Below are 27931 nucleotides of genomic sequence, written 5' to 3'. Positions count from 1 at the left end.
CTGGAGACCATTGGCTCAGACCAGGACTATAAGACCAGACAACTGGAGACCAGTAGCTCAGACCAGTGGCTCAGACCAGGACTATCAGACCAGTTGAGGCTCCAGAATGGACAGGTCTACTTGTTCGCTGCTTTTACTAATTTTGGCTCTGGAGTCTGTGTGTGCCAGTAAAAGGTAGGCCTGAATATAAAAAAATAATATTGCTCCACCACTGGGAAGAATCATGAAATTGAAATATCTATTGACATTTTTTCATTTATTTATTATTTTCTTATTTATGTATGGTTAATATTTCCTGATTTAAATAGCATTTTTATTCACATTTGTGAACATACAGATTCTTCATCTCGGCTCCAAAAGTGTTCCACGTCAACGTTAAGGAGAAGGTCTTTGTTCAGACCTCCTCGGCCACCACGCTCTATCTGGAGGATGAGAGGTCAGGCCAGGTTGTGTCCGATAAAAAGACCACTTCATCTAATGGTGGAGCCATCCAAACCGTGGAGCTCATGGTAAGATAACGTGCATACGTTACACTAAACCACTGTGGTTAGAGATAGCTCAATAATGTAGAGAAGACATAGGGTACACTCAACCACTGTGGTTTGATATAGCTCAATAATGTAGAGAAGATAAAGGTTACACTAAACCACTGTGGTTGGATATAGCTCAATAATGTGAAGGAGATATAGGTTACACTAAACCACTGTGATTAGATATAGCTCAATAATGTGAAGCAGATATAGGTTACACTAAACCACTGTGATTAGATATAGCTCAATAATGTAGAGAAGATAGAGAATACAATAAACGTTTAGAAATAGCTCAAAAATATAGACGAGACATAGAATACACTACGTCGTTGAATCATTACATATTTCACATTTGAAGTTTGACCCTAAAAGTGTATATTTTAACATATATTCCATTCATGATTGGTACAGATAGACAGGGAGAGGATGGCCGCTCTCGTAAAGTTTAAGTCTGATCCGTACCTTCTGCTGGTGGCCGAGACACCAGTGAGGACGATGACCCGCGTGCTGGTGTCCATGCACAGGGGCTACCTCTTCATCCAGACCAACCAACCGCTGTACAAACCATCAGATCAAGGTCCGACCGCACGACACCAGCCCCTTCTTCAACTCAATCTGAACTATATCCTTCTTGTACGTGATATATTACTCGTCCCACGTTATTCATTCATGCGTTTTACATGATCTAACTTCCAGTCCAGTACAGGATCTTCGCACTCGACCACACCATGCGACCCTCAGAGGAACAAATTGAAATATCCGTCATTGTGAGTATTTTGTGGGATGTGATGCGTCTCAAATCTGATCTTCTAAGGAGACTTTCCAAAGACTGTTGCACTTTTCATGGTTTGAATGGATTCTCATCTTTCACAGAACCCATCTGGGATCCGTCTGAAGATGGACTCATCGCTCCGGGCTCCGTTCGGTGGTATGTTCAGCGGTGTCCAACACCTACCTGACGTCGCTGGGTACGGAGGCACATCATAAAACCTGCATGACGGCATTTAACCTGTTCCTCACCTCCTTATTCCCCTTTCCATTGATTTATTTATTTTTGCTTTTCAGATTGGGTACATGGAAAATTGTTGCACATTATGAAGGAGATAAGAAACATGCTGCTACTCTGGAGTTTCAGGTCCAGAAATTTGGTGAGTGTTTACATTTATCTTAACCTTGTCAGCGTTTCAGCTTCATGCATTTCATTAGCAAAAGTGTCCTGTTGTTCTTTAACGGCAGTTTTACCAAGTTTCGAGGTGATCATAAACTCCAAAGAACGCTACGTTCTGTTGGAGCACGAGACGTTTACCTTCACGGTGACGGCCAAGTGAGTTCTGATGAATCAAGCTATGAGCACATGAATGACCTTAGCTTAGGCAGTGGTCTGACAGTAGCGACCTTTCACGCAGGTACTCGTACGGGGAGACGGTGGCTGGGAGCTTCCACTCCTGGTTCAGGGTGGCCGGCCTGCAGGGCTCTGAGTGCCTCAAAGTCTCCCGGATGATCCGGGGACTGGAGAAGACTGGCTCGGTGAGCACCAAGCTAAGTTGTTAACTGGGGAAACTTACAATAAGAACATTTGTCAGAGGAAAGAGAAACAACAATATATCGCTGTCGGTACACTGAGGATGTCCGTAGAAGTGGCGGGGGGTTAGGGGGGAGGCTATGCAGAGTCTAGGTGAACTCTGAACAAGTGAGTCTGGAGGCTTTTGCGGAAGCGAAGGAAAAAGCGACTACAACCAAAGTAAAGTAAAAACCCAAACCTCTTTCTTGACAGATTGAAGATGGTGTCGGCACAGTGACTCTCAGGGCTGAAGAGCTAAAGACACAGCTACAAACCCAAGGTTGTAACGTCACCTACTTGGAGCAGGAGGGTGCAGAACTGGTGATGAGCGTGTCGGTCACAGAACAACAGAGTACGTTTGCCGTTTACACAGTAATGAAGCGATGTACGGTCATGCACGCGGTGGTTGTGGGCTGGGGGCGGGGCTAATCCTGGTCATGTGATTCCAGGCAGTGAGATGCAGGAGGCGGAGATTTCTCTTCCAATCGTTTCTCGACTTTATGAAATCGACCTATCTCGAATTCGATCGTATTTCATTCCTGGAGCTCCATTAGACATTATGGTAAGTATGTATATATTTATATAAATATGCATAAATAATATAAATAAAAATAATAATTAATAATGAATTATCATTAATTATTATCAATTATAATAATAAGAAAAGTAATTGTATATATAATATTATAATTATAAAATATGTAATTATAAAAAATATTGGTAACACTTTATAAAAAGGTGCCATAATAAAGAGCAATGGTTTGCACTAAAATGCCATTGGAGAATTCTTATTTGAAATCATGGATAAACAACAGTGAACATTGTTAATCAATGGCCTAATTTATAAACACTAGACACGTATAATGAAACTATTATTTGTCTGGAATGCCAATCACCAACAGAAACTTCATGCCTTATGCAAAATATGTTTTATGTAAACATTTGTGTAGACACTCAGAAGTTTAAACAACAACATATTTTCATGAATGAACAAAAGCCAAAGAAATTTACTGTCTAAGCAGACTCACTGAAGGACCCAAAGACATCTCTCCTCTTTTCATTACCCTGAACATACTGCTGGGCAATTTTTTGTCTGTCTTGTCTGTCTAGCCATTCTTGGTGAATATGGCACACAGCAATGCCATTGAGTCTTTTTTGTGTCATGGTTGATCGCAACCATGTCTTCAATCTGCGTAACCCACTAAAACTGCGCTCTGCCTCGGCAGATGATATGGGCACCACCATCAACAATTTCACTAGTGTCTCTACCTGATCAAACAGGCCAAGGACTTCAGGGGGCATTTCTTTCAAAGCATGCACTGCATCTGCAGTTGTGTTGACCTTGTACTTGTTTTTAAACATGGCCAGTTGGACTCTCAACTCTCTCTCCTCTTTCAGTTCAGGATATTTGCGAACAACTGCATCATTTGTAATGGGAGTAAGGAGTGAATTTTCCATTTATTTTAATGTTGGAATTAGGGATGCACCGATTGTGAAATTCTGGGCAGATACGATGTTTAAAAAAACACTTTGGTGCAGGGGCGCAGATGGGATTTTTGAACTGGGGGGGACAAAGCTGTCAGCAAATGATTTCAACTCAATAAGTTATTTTTGTGTAATCTGGGCTTCAACTAGCGCTCAAATAGTTACTTTCGTAATAGCCTATGGGCCAATGGTTTGCACTAAAATGCCATTGGAGAATTCTTATTTGAAATCATGGATAAACAACAGTGACCATTGTTAATCAATGGCCTAATTTATAAACACTAGACATATATAATGAAACTATTATTTGTCTGGGATGCCAAACACCCACAGAAACTTCATGCCTTATGCAAAATATGTTTTATATAAACATTTGTGTAGACACTCAGAAGTTTAAACAACAACATATTTACATGAATGAACAAAAGCCAAAGAAATTTACTGTCTAAGCAGACTCACTGAAGGACCCAAAGACATCTCTCCTCTTTTCATTACCCTGAACATACTGCTGGGCAATTTTTTGTCTGTCTTGTCTGTCTAGCCATTCTTGGTGAATATGGCACACAGCAATGCCATTGAGTCTTTTTTGTGTCATGGTTGATCGCAACCATGTCTTCAATCTGCGTAACCCACTAAAACTGCGCTCTGCCTCGGCAGATGATATGGGCACCACCATCAACAATTTCACTAGTGTCTCTACCTGATCAAACAGGCCACGGACTTCAGGGGGCATTTCTTTCAAAGCATGCACTGCATCTGCAGTTGTGTTGACCTTGTACTTGTTTTTAAACATGGCCAGTTGGACTCTCAACTCTCTCTCCTCTTTCAGTTCAGGATATTTGCGAACAACTGCATCATTTGTAATGGGAGTAAGGAGTGAATTTTCCATTTATTTTAATGTTGGAATTAGGGATGCACCGATTGTGAAATTCTGGGCAGATACGATGTTTAAAAAAACACTTTGGTGCAGGGGCGCAGATGGGATTTTTGAACTGGGGGGGACAAAGCTGTCAGCAAATGATTTCAACTCAATAAGTTATTTTTGTGTAATCTGGGCTTCAACTAGCGCTCAAATAGTTACTTTCGTAATAGCCTATGGGCCAATGGTTTGCACTAAAATGCCATTGGAGAATTCTTATTTGAAATCATGGATAAACAACAGTGACCATTGTTAATCAATGGCCTAATTTATAAACACTAGACATATATAATGAAACTATTATTTGTCTGGGATGCCAAACACCCACAGAAACTTCATGCCTTATGCAAAATATGTTTTATATAAACATTTGTGTAGACACTCAGAAGTTTAAACAACAACATATTTACATGAATGAACAAAAGCCAAAGAAATTTACTGTCTAAGCAGACTCACTGAAGGACCCAAAGACATCTCTCCTCCTTTCATTACCCTGAACATACTGCTGGGCAATTTTTTGTCTGTCTTGTCTGTCTAGCCATTCTTTGTGAATATGGCACACAGCAATGCCATTGAGTCTTTTTTGTGTCATGGTTGATCGCAACCATGTCTTCAATCTGCGTAACCCACTAAAACTGCGCTCTGCCTCGGCAGATGATATGGGCACCACCATCAACAATCTCACCAGTGTCTCTACCTGATCAAACAGGCCACGGACTTCAGGGGGCATTTCTTTCAAAGCATGCACTGCATCTGCAGTTGTGTTGACCTTGTACTTGTTTTTAAACATGGCCAGTTGGACTCTCAACTCTCTCTCCTCTTTCAGTTCAGGATATTTGCGAACAGCTGCATCTTTTGTAATGGGAGTAAGGAGTGTATTTTCCATTTATTTTAATGTTGGAATTAGGGATGCACCGATTGTGAAATTCTGGGCCGATACGATGTTTAAAATAACACTTTGGCCGACACAATGTTATTAATTCCCCCTTTCGTGCCAGGAAAACAAACCCTAACCCCCCACGCACGCACGCACTCAGACATGCACCCACGCACCTCGTATACACGCACACACAATGACACAGGGAGAGGCTTTTATGATTTGTATGAAATCAATCTGTTTATTTCAACAACTGCGCCATCAACATTCAACATCAAAATTATTTCAACGTGGGTTTAGGCAGATAGGCCTACATGCGCCGAAAACAGATCGCTATTTATTTTACTAAACACAGCCTGCATGACGGTGAACTAGACACGTCTTTAGCATATGGAAACTATGGCCAAAAAAATAACTTCACACGGTGTGTCTTTTCACAATTTATTTGTTACCAGCATTCGTAGTGTTGATCAACTGAGCAATAGTCGCCAAAGACATTGACGTCGCTCAGCAACCGAAGATGCTTGCGGAGTGATACGACAGAAAAAAAATAAGCCGCCAGCGCGCACTTGTGGTTGGTTTACAAATAAAATTGAAAGAAAAAGTCGGTCGTGTAGGAGTATTTCACATATCCCCCCCGTCCCTAGTGCTATCTGCGCGCATGGTAAGGGTTAGGGTTAGGGCCGTGTGTTAGGGTTAGGGCCGTGTGTTAGGGTTAGGGCCGTGTGTTAGGGTTAGGGCCTTGTTTTAGGGTTAGGGCCGTGTGTTAGGGTTAGGGTTAGGGACGTGTGTTAGGGTTAGGGTTAGGGCCGTGTGTTAGGGTTAGGGCCGTGTGTTAGGGTTAGGGCCGTGTGTTAGGGTTAGGGTTAGGGCCGTGTGTTAGGGTTAGGGCCTTGTGTTAGGGTTAGGGCCGTGTGATGGGGTTAGGGTTAATGTCGTAATCCAAAATATTATATTTTACCTTTATTTTTTTATTTACATAAAATAAAAAAGAAGAAAAATAAGAACAAAAAATATAATTATTTTATTTATTTTTAAAGATACATATATATATTTATATTAATTCAAAAATGTATATATAATAATATAAATATTGTTTATTATTATTATTATGATTTGTATTAGTATGATCACATTATATCCACTATTATCATTATTATCAGTATGAGTATTAGGCTAGTATTTATTTTGTTTTTTTTCGTTTATTTGACAGGGACAATGCACAATATATAATTGAGCCAGATTCTAACCACAAGGCTAATTTACATCTGTTGTCCCTGTATCAGTATGATTGATAGATAACCTTTGACCTCCCGTTGTCAGGTGCTCCTGCGTCTTCCGGATGGTTCTCCAGCCTCTGAGGTCCCGGTAGAGCTCAGTCTCCGGGGGGAAACCGTACCGCTGGTCACCAACCAAGAGGGGGCAGCGGTGCACATCTTCAATCTCCCAGCTTCTCCTCCTGCACAAATCACTGTTAACGTAAGAGTGCCAAGATATCGTTTTCATCAATATCTTCACATTAACCACATCCCACCATGGCAGTTTTGTATCTTCTTCATTTGCAACAGGTCCGAGCCGGCACCGTGACGCAGGAGATGGTTTTGAAGCCCATGTCCTCGCCCAGTCAGCACTACCTGTACATCAGCGTTCCCACCGGGAAGTTCAAAGTCAACCAACAGCTCGACGTCACGTTCAATACCATCAACGGTATTCCCAAAGATGGTTTGGTGTACTACCTGGTGAGCTATCGTCATTGTCATCATCATCATCATCTTCATCATCATACACAACGTCGTCCATGTTTCAGCGAGCGAGGGTTGAGATGACCGTCGGGTGAACCGTGTGTTGCAGGTCTTGAGTCACGGGGCTCTGGTGCATCAGGGCTCCGTGGTAGCGATGTCCCGACTGGGCGGCGCCGGGATCAGGATCACCGCCCAGATGGTGCCCTCCTTGCGTCTGATTGGCTACTACTACGACCAGCAGGACGTCCTGGTGTCTGACTCCGTGTGGGTGGACGTGGTCGATGAGTGTGAGATGGCGGTCAAAGTGAGGACCTTTCTGTCTTGAACCTCAGAAACAATGTTGTATAAGCTTCACCACAACGGACGACTGAGTGCTGATTGGTTGTTGGGACGCAGGTCAGTCCCTCCATGAACCCCTCCCCGCCCGGGGGGACCATCGAGCTGGAGGTGGAGGTGAAGGGGAGGGCCAGGGTGGCTCTGCTGGTGGTGGACAAGGCCATGTACGCTCTGGACCGACGGAACAGACTGACAGCCAAGCAGGTTACATCCAGACTCACACACGCACGCACAGATACACACATGCACGCACGCTCTGCCACAAACACACACACCCTCTCTCCAACACACACACACACACACACACACACCCTCTCTCTCCTACACACACACACACACCCTCTCTCTCCTACACACACACACCCTCTATCTTCTTTGTCGTCCTGGTCATTGTCCTGGTCTGTAGTATGAAGCTGTTCACCACTGGATCCCAGCACTGGATCCCAGCACTGGATCCCAGCACTGGATCCCAGCACTGCCAACAAAGTGCTGTGATGTAGACCGGGCGTGGCCAAAACGTGCATCTGAGAGACCGAACTAGAAGAGCCTATACATTATTGATCAGCAACACTAAACCGTCCAACATGAATCACTCCGTTGACCCCTGAACGGTCCCCCAGAGGGAGCCAGATCTGAACCCCAAACGCTTGGCATGCATGGTGTATAGATCAGTCCCTCCAGGAAAATGCGGCGTTTTTTGTAATTGTTGCGGCCAAAAATCCTTGATTTTGCTACACATTTTCTTAAAAATGCAATGAAATATGCGGCAGATTTATGCAATTTTATGCGATGAAATTGCGGGAACTTGCAAAAATTGCGAAAAAAAAAGCTTTTCGATGACGTTCACGTCGTGTAATTACGTCACTTCATAACGTTCCCATGGCAACAGGGAGAAATGGCTGCTCTTGTGTGAAGTAAACGCAACATTTTTCAACTTTCTGCTAAGATATATGTGACTTTTTCGCAATGAAAATGCGCATATTTCGCGCGGGAATCTGCAATTTATGGGGTGAAAGTGCGGCATATTTGAAAAAATGCGGCCCCCGCATGAATATGCAGACTTTGGCTGATTATGCGTTGAATTATGCAATCGCATAATCGCGTTTTTCTGGAAGGACTGATATATAGCCCTGCTTTAGCTAGCCCCGCCCATATAGCAATAACATCCAATCACAAAGTACAAAATACAGCGTCCACAACCACAGTGCAACCCACACCAATAAACAGCTTGTCATGGCATCACTGCTCATACTACGTGTGAAAACCCCTCACCGAATGGTTTAGTCTGTTTTGTGTGAGAAGAGCTTCATCAATAAAGTTGGGTTGACCCCCCAGGTGTTCTCTGCCATGGAGTCCTACGACCTGGGCTGCTCATACCGAGGGGGGCCCGACCAGGACTCCATCTTCACCGAGGCCGGCTTGTCTTTTGTGTCTTCAGGTTCAACACCCAAAGCAAATGGTATTGAAAGCAAAACGCGCTCCTAATAAAATATAATATAATTAATAATATAATAATAGCATTCGATATTTCAAAAATGTTTATTCCATGAGACACACATTTAATCTCGGGTTATCTCTCTTGGACCGAGAGAGTACAAAGTGATCCTTCATAATCTCTCTTTATACTTCCCTCAAAGTGTGTGTACGGTATAAGCTCCAATGACCTAATAAGGGCGTCATTCCTCAGCACTTCCTCTAGGGTCCGGGTGTAAACCCCATGCTGCACGGCGCTCCAGACGGGCCTTGGACCTCCGACATGAGCTCCTGGAGATGAGTAAGGCAACAACTACATTCACAAGGCAAAATATATAGTATGATATCATATTAGTTCACCTGGACTCTGCATAGCCTTCATGCATTCCTTTTATTTATCATATTACACCATGTATTACACACACAAACCTGATATGCAGGCAACTATTTGTCTCTTTTTTTTCAAAACATATATATTAATTTTTTTTTGGTTTGCAGGCAACCTCTTGTGGGCCAGAAAAGAATTAAGAAGGGCCGTATTCGGGCAACGGGCCGCTAGTTGAATAGGCCTATTATACGTACTGGCATTCAATGCACTTATGTATGTTGTAGTACTTAGCATTGTGTAGCATCTTATCCTAACTATCTTTGTTGTATACAGGGAATGGGTAAACCTTGTTATTGTTAGTGCTTGTCACTTGGTTCAATGAATATCCTTACTGTACCCACAGCCATACGTATATTCTTATGACAAATGATAGATAGACGTATACTTTATTGATCCTTGGGGGAAATACATACTTATTGCTAGTCGCTTTGGATTAAGGCGTCTGCCAAACGCCCTAATTGTAAATGTAAATCTAAATGTGTCATTAGTCAGTGAATCAGGAAACTGCCCCATGGTGTGAGTGGACCTCCTCTGTCCTTAGAGGGGAACCTGAGCTCAGAGCTCCAGCAGTGCTGTGACCAGGGCTTCTCCTCCATCCCCATGAGACGCTCCTGTGAGGAGAGGAGGAGGAGGGTGACCGAGATGAACGCAGAGCCTCAGTGTGCCGACATCTTCTTTAAGTGTTGTATTCGGGGGGAGGCTCTGAGGAAGAGCGCCGCGGAAGACAACGGATTTGGCAGAAGTAAGCACGTTAGAAAGAAGTCGTATCAACCAAAGGACCATTCAACGTATGTGATTGATTGATTAATGTAATATTGTTCCCTCTGTCTCCAGCTGTCAGCCTACTGGATATTGAGGAACATTTCATTGGCAGCATGGCCGAAAAGATCCGTCGAAATTTTGCTCCAAGTTTTGCATTTACATATTTCGATGCCACTGACCAACACATGTAATGCAATATTTTATATTTTTTTGGTATTTTTTTAAAAAAATATATAGGAATATTACAAAAGGAATATTAAAAACTTTGCAAACCTTTTTAGACACACTTTATCTCTACCGGATTCTATTACCACTTGGGAAATTCAGGCAGTCACTCTATCTCCAACTCACGGTAACACTGACCTTCTTACCTTCCAGTTACCATTTCTAATATAAGCCAGTGTTTCGAGAATGAGCTTTTGTCTTGGTGTCCCATGTAGGATTCTGTGTGGTTGAGCCAATCGAGCTGAAAACCTTTAAGAACATCTTTGTGTCTCTGAGACTGCCCTATTCGGTCAGGAGATATGAACAAATGAGCATTGTGGCAGTCATCTACAACTATGGGCCTGATGCTGTACAGGTAAAGATCTGGATGACTGTTGGGCTCCTGGACATCTCAGGGGTTCCATCCACTATTTAGTCCTTCAGGTGCCTTTATGCAAAGACGGGTCTCAGCCTGTAGGTCTCTGCCTGTAGGTCTGAACCTGTAGGTCTCAGCCTGTAGGTCTTGTGTAGGTCTCAGCCTGTAGGTCTCAGCCTATAGGTCCCAGCCTGTAGGAGTCAGCCTGTAGGTCTCAGCCTGTAGGTCTTGTGTAGGTCTCAGCCTGTAGGTCCCAGCCTGTAGGTCTTGTGCAGGTCCCAGCCTGTAGGAGTCAGCCTGTAGGAGTCAGCCTGTAGGTCTGAACCTGTAGGTCTGAACCTGTAGGTCTCAGCCTATAGGTCCCAGCCTGTAGGAGTCAGCCTGTAGGTCTCACCCCGTCCCCTGGTCTGTGGTTCCAGCTAGCCGTTCACATGGAGCAGACACCCGGGCTTTGCTCCCCGGGCTCCTCCACGTTCACAGCCTTCGTGAACGTCAGCGTGGAGAGCGGGGCCTCTACGCTGGTGACCTTCACTGCCGTCCCCATGAAGAGCGGCGCTATACCCATCAAAATACGCCTTTATGATATAATCAATGGGTGGGAACCCGACGCCATTGAAAAGAGCCTGAACGTTTGGGTAAGTCAATGGATTGAATGTGCGTGTTTCTCATGGGGGGCAGATGGGTATGGAACTGGTAGTCTGGGTGAAAGCGCACAAGAAAGGTTCTCTGGCTATCATTACTTCATGGGAATTAACCAATGAAGAGTTTACTTTGCAGTTTCAACTCTTAATGGCAAAGGTTCAATGAGTGTCTCCCTTTTTTTACGTTGTTTGTAGACAGAAGGAGAAGAAAAGACGAAGGAGATTACTTATAATTATGATTTGAAAGGTGAGACTTTTCAAATTCAAATGTTTAATCATTGACTCTTTCATGTCTGATCGACCAATGGGTGCGCTGTTGTCTGCTCAGGGGGGGCTTCTTTCAGCATCGATGGAAACCTACCCAATGAGACGGTCCCCGGATCCTCCTCCAATCTATTCATTAAGATGGAAGGTGTGTGTTGAGCCCACTTGTGTCGTAGTAATGATCTATATTACGATAGTTATTTATTTCAGTAAGTCACAGCTGAGTCCTATTCCCAGGGGCGGGGTTCGGCGAGTCCAGTGCCAGGGTCCTCCTGTCGGCCGAAGGGGTCACCGGTCTTCTGAGGCTGCCTGGCGGCTGTGCAGAGCAGACCATGAAGCTGATGGCCCCGACAGTCCTGGCTCTGCGCTACCTGGACCTCAGCCAGCTGTGGTTCCAGCTGCCGGCCGGCTCCAGGGACCTGGCTCTGCAGAGGACTGACGAGGGTCAGTACGTCTGAACCACATCACTCCTCCCACGTCGGCTTACGGTTGATTATTTATGCCGCCTTCAAAACAGCTCGGAGGTTCGGAAGCTCTTACGTGTCTTTACGTAAACCTTCCCGATGCCCGCAGGGACCTCTTTGCGCATCTCAGCTGAATCAGATGAAACCGTTATTAGAACTGCTTGCGATGGTTGAACATGAGCGAGACTTTATCAGGTGATGTTTATAATTGTCAGCTATAATAAATTGTAATGCAAATGTTAGAATGGGTGTTAAGTTTGCCTCTCTGTGCTTGCTGCAAGTTCACTTTAGTCTATCAATGAAATGGGCAGCCATTGTTGTGACGTGATCTGGGGGGACTCGGGTTTATTTCCGCGGGAAACTCTGAGCGATAACACAGACCCAACAATGTGTTCAAACTACTTTCCTCTGAGCTTAAGGTCTGAAACTCAAAAAACTCTCGGAAACTCTGAGCGTTTTGAAGGCGGCATCTGCGTGGTAGACATGAGGATGTCATGAGGATGATTTCATGATGATGATGTCATCAAGACATCAGAAAGATGTCGTGGCGATATCATGAGGAAGTCGTGAGGATGTCATGATGATGATGTCGTGTTGCTGTCATGATGATGTCACGATGATGTCATGAGGTTGAACAGTTGTCAACAAAGAGAAGAAAGTCGAGCATGAGCAAGCCCAGCACCCAAATATTTAAACAATTATGTTTTCTCTCCAGGTTTGACGAGAATTCTGACTTTCAAAAAAGCTGATGGATCTTATGGAGCATGGATAACAACTCCATCAAGTTATTGGTAGGCATTCTATCTACATATTGTTGTGAATATCTTCCCAGGTTGGCTCCTGCTAAACAGCAGTACTGGCCGTAACCGTGTTCTGTTTTGACCACAGGCTCACGGCTCTTGTTGTGAAAGTGCTGTCTCTGTTGGCGGATCGCCAGATGGCCGGAAGGGGAGGCGGCCTGCAGGGTCACATTGGCAGGGACGTGTCCAATCAGGACATCAGCACTTCAGTCCGTTTCCTGATGTCCGTTCAGAAACAGGATGGGTCCTTCTCAGACCCACACCCTGTGTACCACAGGGAGATGGATGTAGGCTGGTTTCAGGAGCCCACTCACACATGGTTGGTTAAAGGAGACATATTATACCACCAGGTGTGAGTGTGATTAGCCGTTACAAGCCGTTTTGAAAATGTGCCTCTTCTGACATCACAAGTGGGCGTGTCCACCTAGATGTGTGCTGGATAGATCAGTCTACCAGCCTACTCCGATATATCGGCCGATATATATTTAAAAAAGAAATTCCAGAAACGCGTAACAAAACATAAACAGATTTCCATAACATTGGTTATTTGTAGTTATAATGAGTCCTCACTAAAATAATAAGGTAATGCAAATAAACTTTATTTTTTTTGTTTAATTGTCACAACAGAAAAGTCAAAATCAAAATGTATTAAAATTCTGATAATTAAAATGTAAAAAATACAAACTTAAGATCTGAAACTTAAAGTTCTTTGAACAAAAACACAATAACCGAAACCACATTTTTTTAATTATTTTTTTTATTATTCATTAATCGCCCGATACTGATAGTTTGGAAAATGCCTAATATCGGCCGCTAATGTCGACCCGCCGATATATCGGTCGGGCTCTAGACTAGCAAACGTTGCTCATCTATCCGTCATACATCTAGGTGGACACGCCGACTTGTGATGTCGGAAGAGGCCGATTTTCCAAACGGCTTGTACCGGCTAATCCCACCCTCACCTGGGGGTTCAATATGTCCCCTTTAAAGGTGTGCTTCTCCTGACCCCCCCCCTTCCCTCCACTGCAGGGGGGGATCAGAGGCGCTGGGAAGGACATATCCATGACGGCGTTCATCGCCGTGGCGCTGCAGCACGCCATCCCATTCGTCGAACAGAGCATGAAGAACGATGTGGTGAGCCACAGCTATCCATATAGCTACATATGCATATAGAGATATAGCCCAGCGTTCACGTTAGCCGGCTATAGCCGGACATTGGCCAATTGCACACACGCATGGCTGGTAAAATAAAATGTAAACGGCCCACATGTCCGAGAAAAAAAAGAAAGAAGTTTGCATTTATGTATGAATTAATCATTAGCATATGAAAACCAGTAGCGGTTCCTGGCCAAGTCACCAGGGAGGCAAACACGAACGTGCATTCATGAACTTGCGCAATGCACCCGCACATGCATACACATGTCACTCAGTGGCCAAGCTGTTGAACGCTGATTGGCTGTCATCACGTGAAATTCGCGTCAAAGTTGAAATATTTCAACTCGAGCGAATTTGTCACGGCATAAAATCCTCGTGAACGCGCTCGCCGAAAAATCTTTCCCGACTGGGCAAAGCTGGCCAAAATCGCCAGTACAATCCCCGTGTCCAGTGTTCCTGCGGAACGAGCCTTTTCTCTTCAAAACAGGATTAAAACATCTATCAGAAACCGCCTAGCTGAGGAAAAGGTGACGAGGCTGATACGCATATCGAGCCTTGGGCCGGGAGTGAAAGACTTCAACTTTTCGCGAGCAGCGGAGCACTTTCATGCCATGAAGTTGCGCCAAAAGTGGCCTGCAAGAATTGCAATTATCAAATTAATTATTTTTTACCCGTATATCATTTTTGCGTAGAATGTCTGTTATGTTTTTTTTGCCTAGGCTAATATAATAAATGGCATTTATTGAAGCAACTTAGTTTGGGTCTTTTGTCGTTTAAATGTGGACTTTTGGTGATTATTTAATTATAAGTGAATAACATCCGGAAGATATTCCAAGTGTCCGATGTTCTGGAATAGTGTCGGACATTTGTCCGCCCAAGAAATGTGCATGCAGTTACCCAAGTGACCCCTAGGGGTGCTGCTAGCACTGGTTCAGAAACCATGCATGCTTTCTGGTTTGAGGTCTTTTCACTGTACTTCTACGTCCATAAACTTCTGAATTTATTTTGGTCCTTAGGTGGCTAGTATCGCCAGCTCGACGTCGTACCTCCTCTCCCACGTGGGGGAGCTGGAGAGGCCTTATGCTGTGGCCATCACAGCCTACTGCCTGGCCGTCTGTCTGCCTGACATAGACGGAGCCAAACCAGCCTGGAAGCAGCTCCAAGCTCTGGCTGCAGAAGGTCGGTCAGACACACAATGTCGGTCCAACAACACAATGCTCACACTGAAACAGTTGAATCTGCGTGTTTGTTGACTTCTTTACACTCCACAGATGACAATGGCTGCCGGGTGTGGATAGACGATCCAGAAAGCTCCTCTCAGCAGGATGCTATCACCGTGGAAACGACGGCCTACGCCCTGCTGACAGCTGTGGCGCACCAGGACTTCCCGTGGGCCGACAGCGCCTCCTGCTGGCTGGTCGCGCAGGAGAACTACGGCGGGGGGTTCATGTCAACGCAGGTAACCTGGTTCCTTCATGGAAAATGAACAGAGCTGCAGTTCAACTATGAGCTATATTCAAGTTCAACTATGAGCTTTATTCAAGTACAACTACGAGCATTATTCAAGTACCACTAAGAGCTATATTCAAGTTCAACTACGAGCTATATTCAATCACAACTACAAGCTATATTCAGGTACAACTACAAGCTTTATTCAAGTACAACTACAAGCTAAATTCAAGTACAACCACAAGCAATGTTCAAGTACAACTAAGAGCTATATTAAAGTTCAACTACGAGCTATATTCAAATACAATTACAAGCTATATTCAAGTTCAACTGCGAGCTATATTCAAGAACAACTACGAGCTTAATTCAAGTACAACTACGAGCTATGATCAAGTACAACTATGAGCTAGGTTCACATACAACTATGAGCTATATTCAAGTACAACTATGAGGTATAATCAAGTAAAACTTCGATCTACATCGTAGTACAACTAGGAGCTATATTCAAGTCCAGCTGCTACGAGCTATATTGAAGTACAACTACGAGCTATATTGAAGTACTTTCTTGTGTCCAGGATACCATCGTGGCTCTGGAGGCCCTGGCAGAGTATGACGTGAAGAAGCCCGCTAAGTCTTTCAGTACGGTGGAGGCAGAGTTCTTCGTATCGGGAAGATCAGACAAGGGGGAGTTGTTGTTAAAAGAGCCGACGGACAAAGTGATAGTCGAGCTGAAGGTACAGTACATCCTCATGGACACCGAGCCCGTAGAACCACTTACCCTACTCCTAACTCATCTCTTTAATCCTGTCTGTCATCTCAGTCCATGATAGGAAACAAGATCAAGGTGGAACTGAAAGGAACGGGAAACATCAAAATGAAAGTAAGATGGTTTGATTTATTTCTGCTCAATGTTTGGCAAAAGCAAATAAAAAATGTAATGACTAGTAACTCAACGGTCCATCTGTACAGGTCATGAAGCACTTCTATCTGATGGAGCCCAAGGAAAGCTGTACCTTACTGAACATCAACGTGACGCTAGAGGGGAAGGCTCAGTACACCTGTGAGTTGGTCTAGTTGTTAACACCAGTTTTAAAGGTACTTCAAACAGTGTAAAGAAATAGAAAACATGCCAACCGTTATTTCAACAGCTAAGATTCTGGACAACTACCAGTACTTCGATGAAAACTACGATTACGACGCAGAAATCGACAAGCACAGAACCCGACGTAGGAGAGAAACCTACGAAAACTCTGCTAAAGAAAACTCTTTGGTGTACAATGTCTGTTTAAGGTGAGTCCTTAAGTCCTGTCAACCTGGATGGCGTTCAGATGGTTCAGCTCACTTTACACACATTCAGTTCACATTACATGTATTCCCTTCACTTCACTGTACACAAATTCAGTTTACTTTACCCACATTCAGTTCAGTTCACTTTACACACATTCAGTTCAGTTCACTTTACACACATAAAGTTCAGTTTACTTTACACACATTCAGTTCAGTTCACTTTACACACATTCAGTTCAGTTCACTTAACATAAATTCACTTCACTTCACTGGAAACACATTCAGTTTAGTTCCCTTTACACAGATTCAGTTCAGTTCACTTTACATACAATCAGTTCACTTTACACAGATTCAGTTCATTTTACTTTACACACATTCAGTTTAGTTCAGTTCACACATATTAATTTCAGTTCACTTTAAACACATTTATTGGGTGTATGAAACCAATGGGAAGCTGAGTGGGATTCACCAATCTATCTCCATATGTTTCCACCTGTCCTAGCCTGGGCCAAGTGTTATTCATATTCATCTGTTTCTGTTTTCCAGCCTGAAAAGCAATCTCACTGGTATGGCTATTGCAGACATCACCCTCCTCAGTGGCTTTGAGGCTAATACAGAGCATCTGGACAAAGTAAGTAAGCCTCCTTCAAATCAGATTATCACGATAGCTACGTTATGCGACGGTATGTCAATTATGGCACCCATTGCACTCCATCCCTGGAAGGAGGGATCCCCAATCAGCGTCTCTTCTCCAGCTTTATTCCTTGCTCTGGCCCTCTGGGGGGCTAGAGTCAGGGGGGGGGTGTCATATTTATAAATACATGGCCTGTAAAGCCCTTTGAGACTGTACCTGTGATAAAGGGCTATACTAATGAAATTTAATTGAATTACTTAATCTGCTCTTACCCTGTTCCTTCAACAGCTTAAAAGTCCCCCTGAGCTCTACATCTCACATTATGAGATCTCCTCTGGAAGAGTCATACTGTACTTCAACGAGGTACTGCCTTCTCACAACAGACCCCATCTGATGACATTCGATGCAACATGCTAGTGATTTTCGATAGATTTTATTTGACCATTCTTGACACAAAAATATGAAACAACAACCTGTGCAATACATTCTATCAATAAAGATAGTCAGGGATGACACAATAAAAGCCCTAAGGCTTATTCCCATTGTGGTCCTTAGTGCTGCACCTGATCCTGCATTCACATCCTTTCCCTGCAGCTCAAGGCTGAGAGCCAGTGCATAACGTTTGAGGCTAAACAAACCGTCCCCATCAGCCTCCTGCAGCCCGCTCAAGCCTCCTTCTACGATTATTATGAACCAAGTAACAACCATCCTTTCCATAACCCTTTCATCCACTCATATCTTCATTCATTCCATGAGCACCGGCTTGATGAGCCTAATTTATGCTCTTTGCTTTCGTTGCAGTGAAGAAGTGCACTATATTCTACTCTGCCCCCAAGAGGGGCACAGAGGTGTCCAAACTGTGCTCTGATGACGTGTGCCAATGTGCAGAGAGTAGGTCTTCATTCCCAACCGCTGGCAGCCAGCCTCCCACAATGTCGCTAAGCTTTGTTGCTACTCTGCTAACGTTGTCTTATTCTATCAGGACCCTGCCATGAAGTGAAGAACCTCTTGAAGACCCAGATTAAGAAGGGCAGCCGGATACAGCACGCCTGCTACCACCCTTTGGTGGATTACAGTGAGGACATAACTCTGTCGCACTAACCCTTTCACACTCACCCTGTCACGCTAACCCTCTCACACTAACCCTGTCACACTAACCCTGTCTCACTCATCCTGTCACACTCACCCTGTCACACTTACCATGTCACACTAACCCTCTCACACTAACCCTGTCACACTAACCCTCTCAAACTAACCCTCTCAAACTGAACCTCTCACTGACCCTATCACACTAACCCTCTAACACTCATCCTGTCACTCTAACCCTGTCACACTAACCCTGTCACACTAACCCTCTCATACTTACCCTCTCACACTAACCCTCTCACAGTAACCCTGTCGGACTAACCCTTTCACACTAACACTTTCACATTAACACTGTGTCACTCATCCTGTCACACTAACCCTGTCACACTCTTCCTGTCACACTAACCCTGTCCCACTCATCCTGTCATACTAACCCTGTCACACCAACCCTCTCACAGTAACCCTGTCACATTAACCCCCTCACAGATTTAATAATTTTACTACATCTGCAAAGGTCCCATATGGTGTGATTAGCCGTTGCAAGCCGTTTTGGAAATCTACCTCTTATGACATCACAGGTGGCCGTGTCCACCTCGATGTGGATAGATGTGGATGTGTGACGGATAGATGAGCAACGTTTGCTACAGTCCACTGGGTAGGCTGGCAAACTGATCTATCCAGAACACATCTAGGTGGACACGCCCACCTGTGATGTCACAAGGGGCCAATTTCCAAAACGGCTTGTAACGGCTAATCACACCACACCTGGTGGCATGTCATTGGAACTTTTAATCTCAACACATTGTGTTTTTGCGCTCATGTTACATCACCTGAACCAACAGAACAGCTGCTGTGTTTATTCTCATTCTTCCCGATTTGCTTTCAGAGTTCCTGGTGGAGGTTCTCGATGTCTCCTTCAAGAGCAACTTTCGCCTTTACCACACAAATGTAGTGATGCTCCTCAAGTCAAGTAAGGCTTATTAAAGAGGACATCCACAACACTCGAGACAAATGCTAATGTGTGACTGCGTTCTTTTACTTTGATACGACGCGTGTACGTCCTGTCCCACGCAGGTAAGGACACCAGGGTAGCCGCCCACAGCAAGAGAGTGTTTGCCAACAGGCTTCAGTGCAGAGAGCAGCTTGAGGTAGACCAGCAGTACCTCATCATGGGCAAAGACGGCTCCACCACCGACTCACACGGAGAGTAAGCGATGAAGTGATCTCCATGAAGTACAAATCCTAAGATATATATACCAGGCTATGTTGACTCTCTTCCCCCCCACTACACCTGTCTCTCTCTCTCTCTCTCTCTCTCTCTCTCTCTCTCTCTCTCTCTCTCTCTCTCTCTCTCTCTGTCTGTCTGTCTGTCTGTCTGTCTGTCTGTCTGTCTGTCTGTCTGTCTGTCTGTCTGTCTGTCTGTCTGTCTGTCTCTCTCTCTTTCTCTGTCTTTCTGTCTCTCTCTCCCCCTCCGTCTCTCTCTCCCCCTCTCTGTCTCTCTCTCCCCCTCTCTGTCTCTCTCTCCCCCTCTCTCTCTCTCTGTCTCTCTCTCTCTCTCTGTCCATCTCTCTCTCTCTCTCTGTCCATCTCTCTCTGTCTCTCTGTCTGTCTCTCTCTCTCTGTCTCTCTCTCTCTCTCTCTCTCTTTCTGTGTCCATCTCTCTCTCTCTCTCTCTTTCTGTGTCCATCTCTCTCTCTCTCTCTCTCTTTCTCTGTCCATCTCTCTCTTTCTCTGTCCGTCTCTCTCTATTTCTCTGTCCGTCTCTCTCTCTCTCTCTCTCTCTCTCTCTCTCTCTCTCTCTCTCTCTCTCTCTCTCTCTCTCTCTCTGTCTGTCTGTCTGTCTGTCTGTCTGTCTGTCTGTCTGTCTGTCTGTCTGTCTGTCTCTCTCTCTCTCTCTCTCTCTCTCTCTCTCCATCTCTCTCTCTGTCCATCTCTCGCTGTCTCTCTGTCTGTCTCTCTGTCTCTCTCTCTCTCTTTCTGTGTCCATCTCTCTCTCTCTCTTTCTGTGTCCATCTCTCTCTCTCTCTCTCTCCCTCTCTCTCTCTCTTTCTGTGTCCATCTCTCTCTCTGTCCATCTCTCTCTCTCTCTCTCTCTCTCTCTCTCTCTCTCTCTCTCTCTCTCTCTCTCTCTCTCTCTCTAGAATGCAGTACCTGTTGGACTCCACCACCTGGGTGGAGTTGGTTCCTGATGCTCAGAAGTGTGCCTCATCGAGGAGATACGAGCTTAGTTGTAAATCTTTCAGTGACTTTGCTAATAACCTGAATGACTGTAGTTTGTAAAGGTCCACTTTGGTTCAGTATATTTCACATCAGAACCATGATCTCTGGCCCACTCAAATCTTAACGGAGATATATATATACCACAAATATTATACTCATGAAATATGTAACTCCTGTGGTTAATCAATGCTTTACGTTCTACATATCCAATAATATGTATCATGTATTAATAAAACCATGCATGTTCATATTTTTTCTGTCTCTTTCAAAACGCAATGTTATTCCCCATTATTACAGGATTCTAATCCCTAAAAATGCTTGTTGTTGCAGACCTCTGAAGAATAAGTCCCGCCTCCGAGTTTCCCGGTTCCCTTGGTGACATGTCGATGGGAAATAACGTGGCGTTTAGAATGACCGTACATAACAAACTATGTAGGCGATGTGGAAGTAAAAGCTGCGTCGCGTTTTGAACTACACACTTTTTCCATCGAGTTTCCACGTGGGTTTTGGATTGTCAGTGTGCCGGTAAAGTAGTCCACTATTATGAAGAAACATGATGCCAACGCAGATCTGCGCAGACTAGGACGTCACGACTCTCCAAGTCAAGGTTGCATAGCAACGGCAATGCTTCATAGTTTTTCTTGACCTAAATGGAGTTCAGTGGCACTGTCACGTTAAAATTGTACCGGGGGCGAAAGTTTTACCGGCCTACGTCATCCATAGTAATCCATTCCAAACCTGCCTGGCAACAGACGATCGCGTCCCACGTCGAATGACGTTGGAAGGTTCTTGAACATTCGCGAACTCGTTCATTGAGCGCGACAAGACAGATAACACTTATTCTACAAATTACATTTATTAGCGTTCCTAACTTTATATTTGTATTGTATTGCATTGTATTTGTCTATTTCCCTACACAGTAATAGCTAAATGTTATGGGGATAACGTGAATAATAATAATAAAAAGCATTTACCAGTTAGTAAATGCCTACTCACCATCTACCCATCTACCCATCTATCTATCTATCTATCTATCTATCTATCTATCTATCTATCTATCTATCTATCTATCTATCTATCTATCTATCTATCTATCTATCCATTACCTATAATCTATTCTCTAAATTAAATTAGAGACTATGACTATGATACACATTAAACACTCAGTTTACTAGCTAAATTAGATTAAACAATTAAATGCAATACAAATATGAAGTAAAAACAAGTGTTATCTAGCGATCCGTTATCTGTATTATATTATTTCGTCTTCGGCAACATGAGTGCGATTGAAACCTGCATGGCAACGGACAACCCCTTACGTAATCTGTTGTCCGTTGCCTGGCAACGGACAACTGATTACGTACACGGTACAATTTTCGCCCCCGGTACAATTTTGACGTGACAGCTCCAACGCTGCTCTTTCATGTATGAAATCGATCAAATCGATCTAAATCTCAATGACAGCCAGCAAACCCTTATCACGGTCAAACCAAAAAGTTATGTTGCGGATAAAAGAGGCTGATCCTCGCCAGCGATAAAGATTTATAGACCACTGAAATCACTCGGGAAATGACCATCATGTTAGGTTGTGGTTGCGATCAAGGACATCTCCTCCCTCCTACCTAACAAGTATGACGCATGAAGTCTGCGCAGATCGGTACTAGCTCCCGCATTAATAATCGTTTACTACTTTAACGGCGCCGACAATCCAAACCCCCAATGGAAACTAAATGGAAAAAGTGAACTACACTGAAAGTGTAATTCAAAATGTGTAGTTTGAACAACTTAAATGTGACGCAGCTTTCACTTCCTCACCGCCTACAGAGTTTGTTATGTACGATCATTCTAAACGCCATGTTATTCTCGTGGACATTTGACGGAGGGAGAGAACTGGGAGCCTCGGAGGCGGGACTTATTCTTTAGAGGTCTATTGTCGGGAGTTATGTTTGATGGATAGTGAAAACGGAAATGGATTTGGAATAAAAAAATATTAATATATTAAAACTAGTGTATAAACCAACAAAAATAGGGAATGTTGTGTTTGTTACCTTAGCGCTGCATATCCAAACATATAGGCTTCGACGGCATATCGGCCTTTGGTCAAGACTGGAAACAAATCCGAAAAAGAAAAGTTAGATAGGGAGCTGCAGTTTTAATGGATAAAGACAACTAGAGCCTTTACTTTTCTCAGCTGATTTGATTAAAATATATATATTACTATTAACGTAAATATAATATACATTTGTATACGTATATATTTACTATCTTACTGTTTCCTCCATAGGACATAAACCCTTGAATCACAACAACTCATTGAATTTTTTGGAACTGTAAAGGCTACAGTTCTATTTATCCAGAAAAAGGCAGCACACCCGTTTACTTGTATTTCTTTACTGATGAGGTTGACGTTTGATTCGAGGATGACTGATTATCCAAAGGCCAAAGCGCCTTCAGAACAATATGTACGTTTGACTTAAAAAATAAACAGAGAGGCTATGGCAATAGGCAATGGCGCAATGTAACACCACCTTTAGGATGGTTTGAAGATAGCATGTAGTCATGATGTTGGTGCAATCATGCGAATTCTGAAGTAAAGATAAACATGTGTGAAAGTATTTGCTAAAAATAAATGGCTCAATAATGTAGGGAAAACATAGGTTACACTAAGCGCTGTTTATATATAGCTCAATAATGTAGAGAAGACATAGGTTACACTAAACGTTGTTTAAACATAACTCAATAATGTCGAGAAGATATAGGTTACATTAAGCGTTATTTAAACATAGCTCAATAATGTAGAAGACATAGGTTAACACTAAGCGTTATTAAACATAGCTAAATAGAGAAGACATAGTTAACACTAAGCAGTATTTAAACATGGGCTCAATAATGTAGAGAAGACATAGGTTACACTAAACGTTCTTTAAACATAGCTTAACAATGTAGAGAAGACATAGGTTACACTAAAGATTGTTTAAACATAGCTCATAATGTAGAGAAGACATAGGTTACACAAAACATTGCTTAAACTTAGCTCCATAATGTCAAGAAGACAGGGACGCGGGAAGTCAGTCCGAGTGGGGGGTGCTGAGAGAGTCTATATAATGACGTCATAATAAATGCTGCGCAACATCCAATGTAGAGTCAACTCGGCTGATACTGTGCTGAATTGCACACACTAACAACATGCCGACAAGCTGTTGCGGTCCGGATTGATTTACACTATTTTTATTGACTTGATTACACAGCGTTATAACAAGGATTCAGGAGGTTATTTCTAAAGGTTTACAAAGGAAAGTGACAGTAAACGAAAGCCTTCGTTTTCATCCAGACTTACGAGTTGTCTGATATGAGGAAGGTGACGATTTCTCCGTCAAGTGAACCGTCCGTCCGTCTTTGCTCCTTTTTTGCCAACCAGTTTACGTGCGGGATTCCAGAATCAAAACGATAACATTCAACGTGTCTATTAATATGGCCAGCAACATTTTACACCAGTTTTAGAATGTTTTGAACTACAACAGATGTTGTACACCAATATGCTTATGTTAAATCAGCATAGTAGGCCTACCATATTGAGCTATGGACAGGTCACATACGGAATGCAGGGAATTAGATGTCCGGCTGGTGTTTTGATCGCGAAGTTTTGCCTTCTTGGTGCCAAAAAAAATCTGAAAATACTTATTTTCTGTGACACATTGCACTTGTAACAAGCTTGACTTCTCGAATTTTCCCGTCGCGCACACAGCATTGTTCTGCGTTGTGCGTCACTACGTCAGCCTACACAGACAATGTCCTAAATAAAATGAAATGCTAATATGATAAATATAACAAAAAGGGTGGATGTCAATCATTTCATGAATAATCATGTTGTATGATAAAATTCTACTCTAAAAAAAAAAGTATTGATTCGTTCAGAAAACATTCTCACTTGCAGTTACACTACACATTGTGTAGCAGCAGCAGAGAGAGGTCATGTTTCCCGAAGCTCCGCTAGGCATTGGAAAAAACTACTTAATTCATCGTTCAGATCTACTTTATCTTATTTTATTTCATGATCATAATACCTAACAGTATATAGTTTGTTTTCGTCGTCCTCCATCGCTCGATTCAACAATACATTTTGGCACTTTTTACTCCCGGATCAGACCGCAGAAAAAGCCTTGGACTTTCCTATCGCCAACATGCCTCTGTACTCGGATATCTCAGGCATGGAGACTGGGAAATGCACAGACTGCACCAAACTGCGACAGACGGTGGCTTTAATGGAAACGAGACTAGCAGCATTAGAAAAATGCTAAGGACCCCTACAGGATACAGTGCCGATGGGTGAGTTTGCTGAGCTCACTCAGATACAGCAAGATGATCAAAGCTACACTGTATCCTTCCCGAAGCTGGACAAGAGAGAGACAGTTCCAGCTGCGTTTCACTGGCACAGAGTCGGCGCTAAGCCAAAACAACATACCAAAGTGAATCAACAAGATCACTCAACGCCAAATGCTAAACTACCCAAAGCTAAAGTTATCAGCCGGATTAGCCCGTCACTGAAATTAACCCTGCCACTGAAGAACCGGTTCCTGCCACTTCAAGAGTCCACGAACGAGCCTGCCACCCATGCACCCCTGAGCCCCGAGATGCGTCCGGACGGACAGTGCGGACAGAGACGGAACATGAACCAGTCGCCATGGAGGCGAGCTGCGCATGCCTCGGCCACCTGTGCACCCCTGACCCCTGAAATGTGTCCGGACAGACGGTACGGACAGACATGGAACAACCAGTCGCCACAGAGGCGGGCTGCGCATGTGTCTGCCACCGTCCAACAAGGGCCCATCTCAGAGGAAGCAGATGAACCAGACACTCTGATTATAGGAGACTCAACCATCAAGGATATAACCGGTAAGAAGATCAAAACATGCAACTTCCCATATGGAATGGTTAGTGATATCAACCATAAACTAGCCAAAATCATATTGGAAAACCCCAAAATCTCACAGATTATTGTGCATGCAGGATTTAATGATATTCAAAGAGAACAGTCAGAACTTCTGAAGAGGGATTACACTGATCTATTGGATACACTGGACAAAATACACATCAACTCATTCATCAGTGGACCCATACCAGCAGTTGACAGGGGAATAAACAGATTCAGTCGTCTACTTGCACTGAATACATGGCTTTCCAGAGTCTGCAATGAAAGAGGAAGGAGCTTTATTGACAATTTCAACTTATTCTGGGGGCGCAAATATCTTTTCAGAGCAGATGGCCTACACCCAAACAGGTTAGGCTCAAAACTGTTGAGGGACAATCTTCTCTTCTCGCTTTACGCACAGGCCACAATCTTGCCATGGTCTGACGCACAGGCCACAATCAGAGCACAGGTTGAGAAGAAGCGAGACTACAGCCTCCCCCACACATCTACTCTGCCACTATCTGACACACAGATAGCAGACAGCCCACAGACCTTGAAGAGAGACAACAGCCCGCCCGACGTCATCAACACTGTGCCTTCCCCATCGCTGATGCTGGCTTGACGAGGAACGGCCACCCCCCTCCTCTGCATTACAGACCAAAGACCTTGAAGAGAGACAACAGCCTGCCCGACACCATGGACACCGTGCCCTCCCCCATCGCCGATGCTGGCTTGGCGAGGAACGGCCACCCCCCTCCTCATCTCTCCCATAGCCACAACAACTCCAGCTCCACTGTCTCCTCCCTTTGCGATTTTCCAGCTGAATTTAAGAAACAGGAATATGTAGGCATCAAACTTGCATCTGTGTCAATGATAGCATCGCCAGGTCATTCCCACAGGCTGATAACACCAAAGCGGAGGGCGCCCCAGCCCCCCGCCCCCTGTACTGATAGTAGTCCTGAGTATTACTGAGACAAAAAAGGGTTCAGCCGTAGACAAAGTATAAAGGACGTTTCGCATAATCTGCTGAACCCAAGGTTGCCTATGTCAAAACATGGCAACTTTTGCATTCCTGCTGTAACCACTAAGAGAGTAAACAAAGGGAAACTTAGACACACTGCTAAGCTCACAAATCTCATACATATTTCCTCCAAACCAAAAACAACCTTAAAGCCTATCAACAACACCATCAGGATGGGCCTACTTAATGTTAGGTCTCTTAATAACAAATCATTTTTAGTTAATGATTTTATTACCACCTCTAAACTGGATTTTATGTTTTTAACTGAAACATGGCTGGAACAAAATAACAGTGCAACCGTTCTGATAGAGACAGCTCCTCCCAACTATAACTTTTTTGATGCATGTAGATCTGGAAAAAGAGGTGGAGGGGTTGCTGTTATATTTAAAAATGATTTTCAGGGGAAACAGATGTTATTTGGTGATTTCCCATCATTCGAATACCTTTGTGCTGTATTGAAATGCTCCCCCAGAGTTCTCCTATTAATTATTTACAGGCCACCCACATACTCTGCAAATTTTTTCGATGAATTCACAGAATTATTGTCTAGCATCTCCACAGACTTTGACTGTCTAGTTATAACTGGTGACTTCAATTTTCATACTGATGATTTGAATGACAAGTGTGCAAAAAAACTTTTTACCATTTTGGACACATTTGAACTGTCCCAACATGTGAAAGAGACTACTCATTGTAAGGGCCACACTCTAGACCTGGTTATCACAAAGGGCCTCAATGTTTCTGATCTCTCTGTGACTGATCCTTCCTTGTTTGACCACTTTTGTGTTTTCTTTAATATATCTTTTATTCCCAACATACAGACAAAATCAAATACTGTCAAAAAACGGTATATCAATGAAGAATCGTATGTACTTTTTAGAAAGGCCATCTCCTTACTACCACCTCTCAACCCATGTTCTGCTGATGATCTTGTAGAAAACTTTAATTTGAAAATTTTGAAAGTCATGGATGTCATTGCACCTTACAAGGTTAAAACGATTTCTGGAAAGCAAAAGGCACCCTGGAGAAAAGCTGCTTCTGTAACAGCACAGAAAAAAGAATGCAGGAAGGTTGAACGCATCTGGCGTAAAACAAAACTTCATATTCACCATGATATCTACAAAGAGAGCCTCCGTGCCTACAATTCAGACTTAAAAAGTGCTAGAGAAACATTTTTCTCCAATATCATTAAATCCAATAATAATAATGCAAAAACCCTATTTGCAACTGTTGACAGACTGACCAACCCCCCAACACAAATTCCACCTGATCTCCATTCCACGCAGAAATGCAATGAGTTTGCAGCTTTTTATACTGATAAAATTGAAGGCATCAGACGCGCCATCAA

The 27931-nt window shown here is 43.5% G+C and overlaps 1 protein-coding gene across 2 annotated transcripts; it reads left to right on the top strand.

Moving 5' to 3' along the window:
- Nucleotides 1–16: 16 nt before the first annotated feature.
- c4b (complement C4B (Chido/Rodgers blood group)) lies at nt 17–20906 on the top strand. 2 transcript variants are annotated; one of them, XM_030358697.1, is made up of 41 exons: nt 17–174; nt 338–509; nt 942–1107; nt 1227–1297; nt 1404–1498; nt 1596–1678; nt 1767–1854; nt 1937–2057; nt 2305–2443; nt 2541–2653; nt 6696–6851; nt 6941–7111; nt 7224–7418; nt 7511–7654; nt 8786–8909; nt 9138–9224; nt 9853–10053; nt 10146–10260; nt 10355–10425; nt 10514–10653; nt 11073–11288; nt 11490–11541; nt 11623–11706; nt 11796–12002; nt 12738–12813; nt 12911–13109; nt 13852–13956; nt 14994–15156; nt 15249–15436; nt 16002–16160; nt 16247–16306; nt 16396–16486; nt 16575–16716; nt 17260–17344; nt 17636–17710; nt 17942–18044; nt 18149–18238; nt 18330–18422; nt 19320–19403; nt 19508–19640; nt 20575–20906. In XM_030358697.1, the coding sequence occupies exons 1-41, from the start codon at nt 107–109 to the stop codon at nt 20711–20713; spliced, it is 5064 nt and encodes a 1687-aa protein (XP_030214557.1). In that variant the 5' UTR covers nt 17–106; the 3' UTR covers nt 20714–20906. The 2 variants fall into 2 exon arrangements, with proteins under 2 accessions (XP_030214557.1, XP_030214556.1); XM_030358696.1 differs by having other exon boundaries at nt 12911–13142.
- The last annotated feature ends 7025 nt before the right edge of the window (nt 20907–27931 follow it).

This window comes from Gadus morhua, chromosome 6, assembly GCF_902167405.1.
Source record: "Gadus morhua chromosome 6, gadMor3.0, whole genome shotgun sequence".
Lineage (NCBI taxonomy): Eukaryota > Metazoa > Chordata > Actinopteri > Gadiformes > Gadidae > Gadus > Gadus morhua.
This window is presented reverse-complemented; position numbering and strand designations above follow the sequence as displayed.

Bases quoted from the DNA above. Each gene is read 5' to 3' on its own strand.
- c4b (XM_030358696.1), top strand. From the start codon at position 107: ATGGACAGGTCTACTTGTTCGCTGCTTTTACTAATTTTGGCTCTGGAG. The intron at 175-337 runs GTAGGCCTGAAT...GTGAACATACAG, and splicing joins TCTGTGTGTGCCAGTAAAAG to ATTCTTCATCTCGGCTCCAA. The intron at 19,404-19,507 runs GTAAGGCTTATT...TGTCCCACGCAG, and splicing joins AGTGATGCTCCTCAAGTCAA to GTAAGGACACCAGGGTAGCC.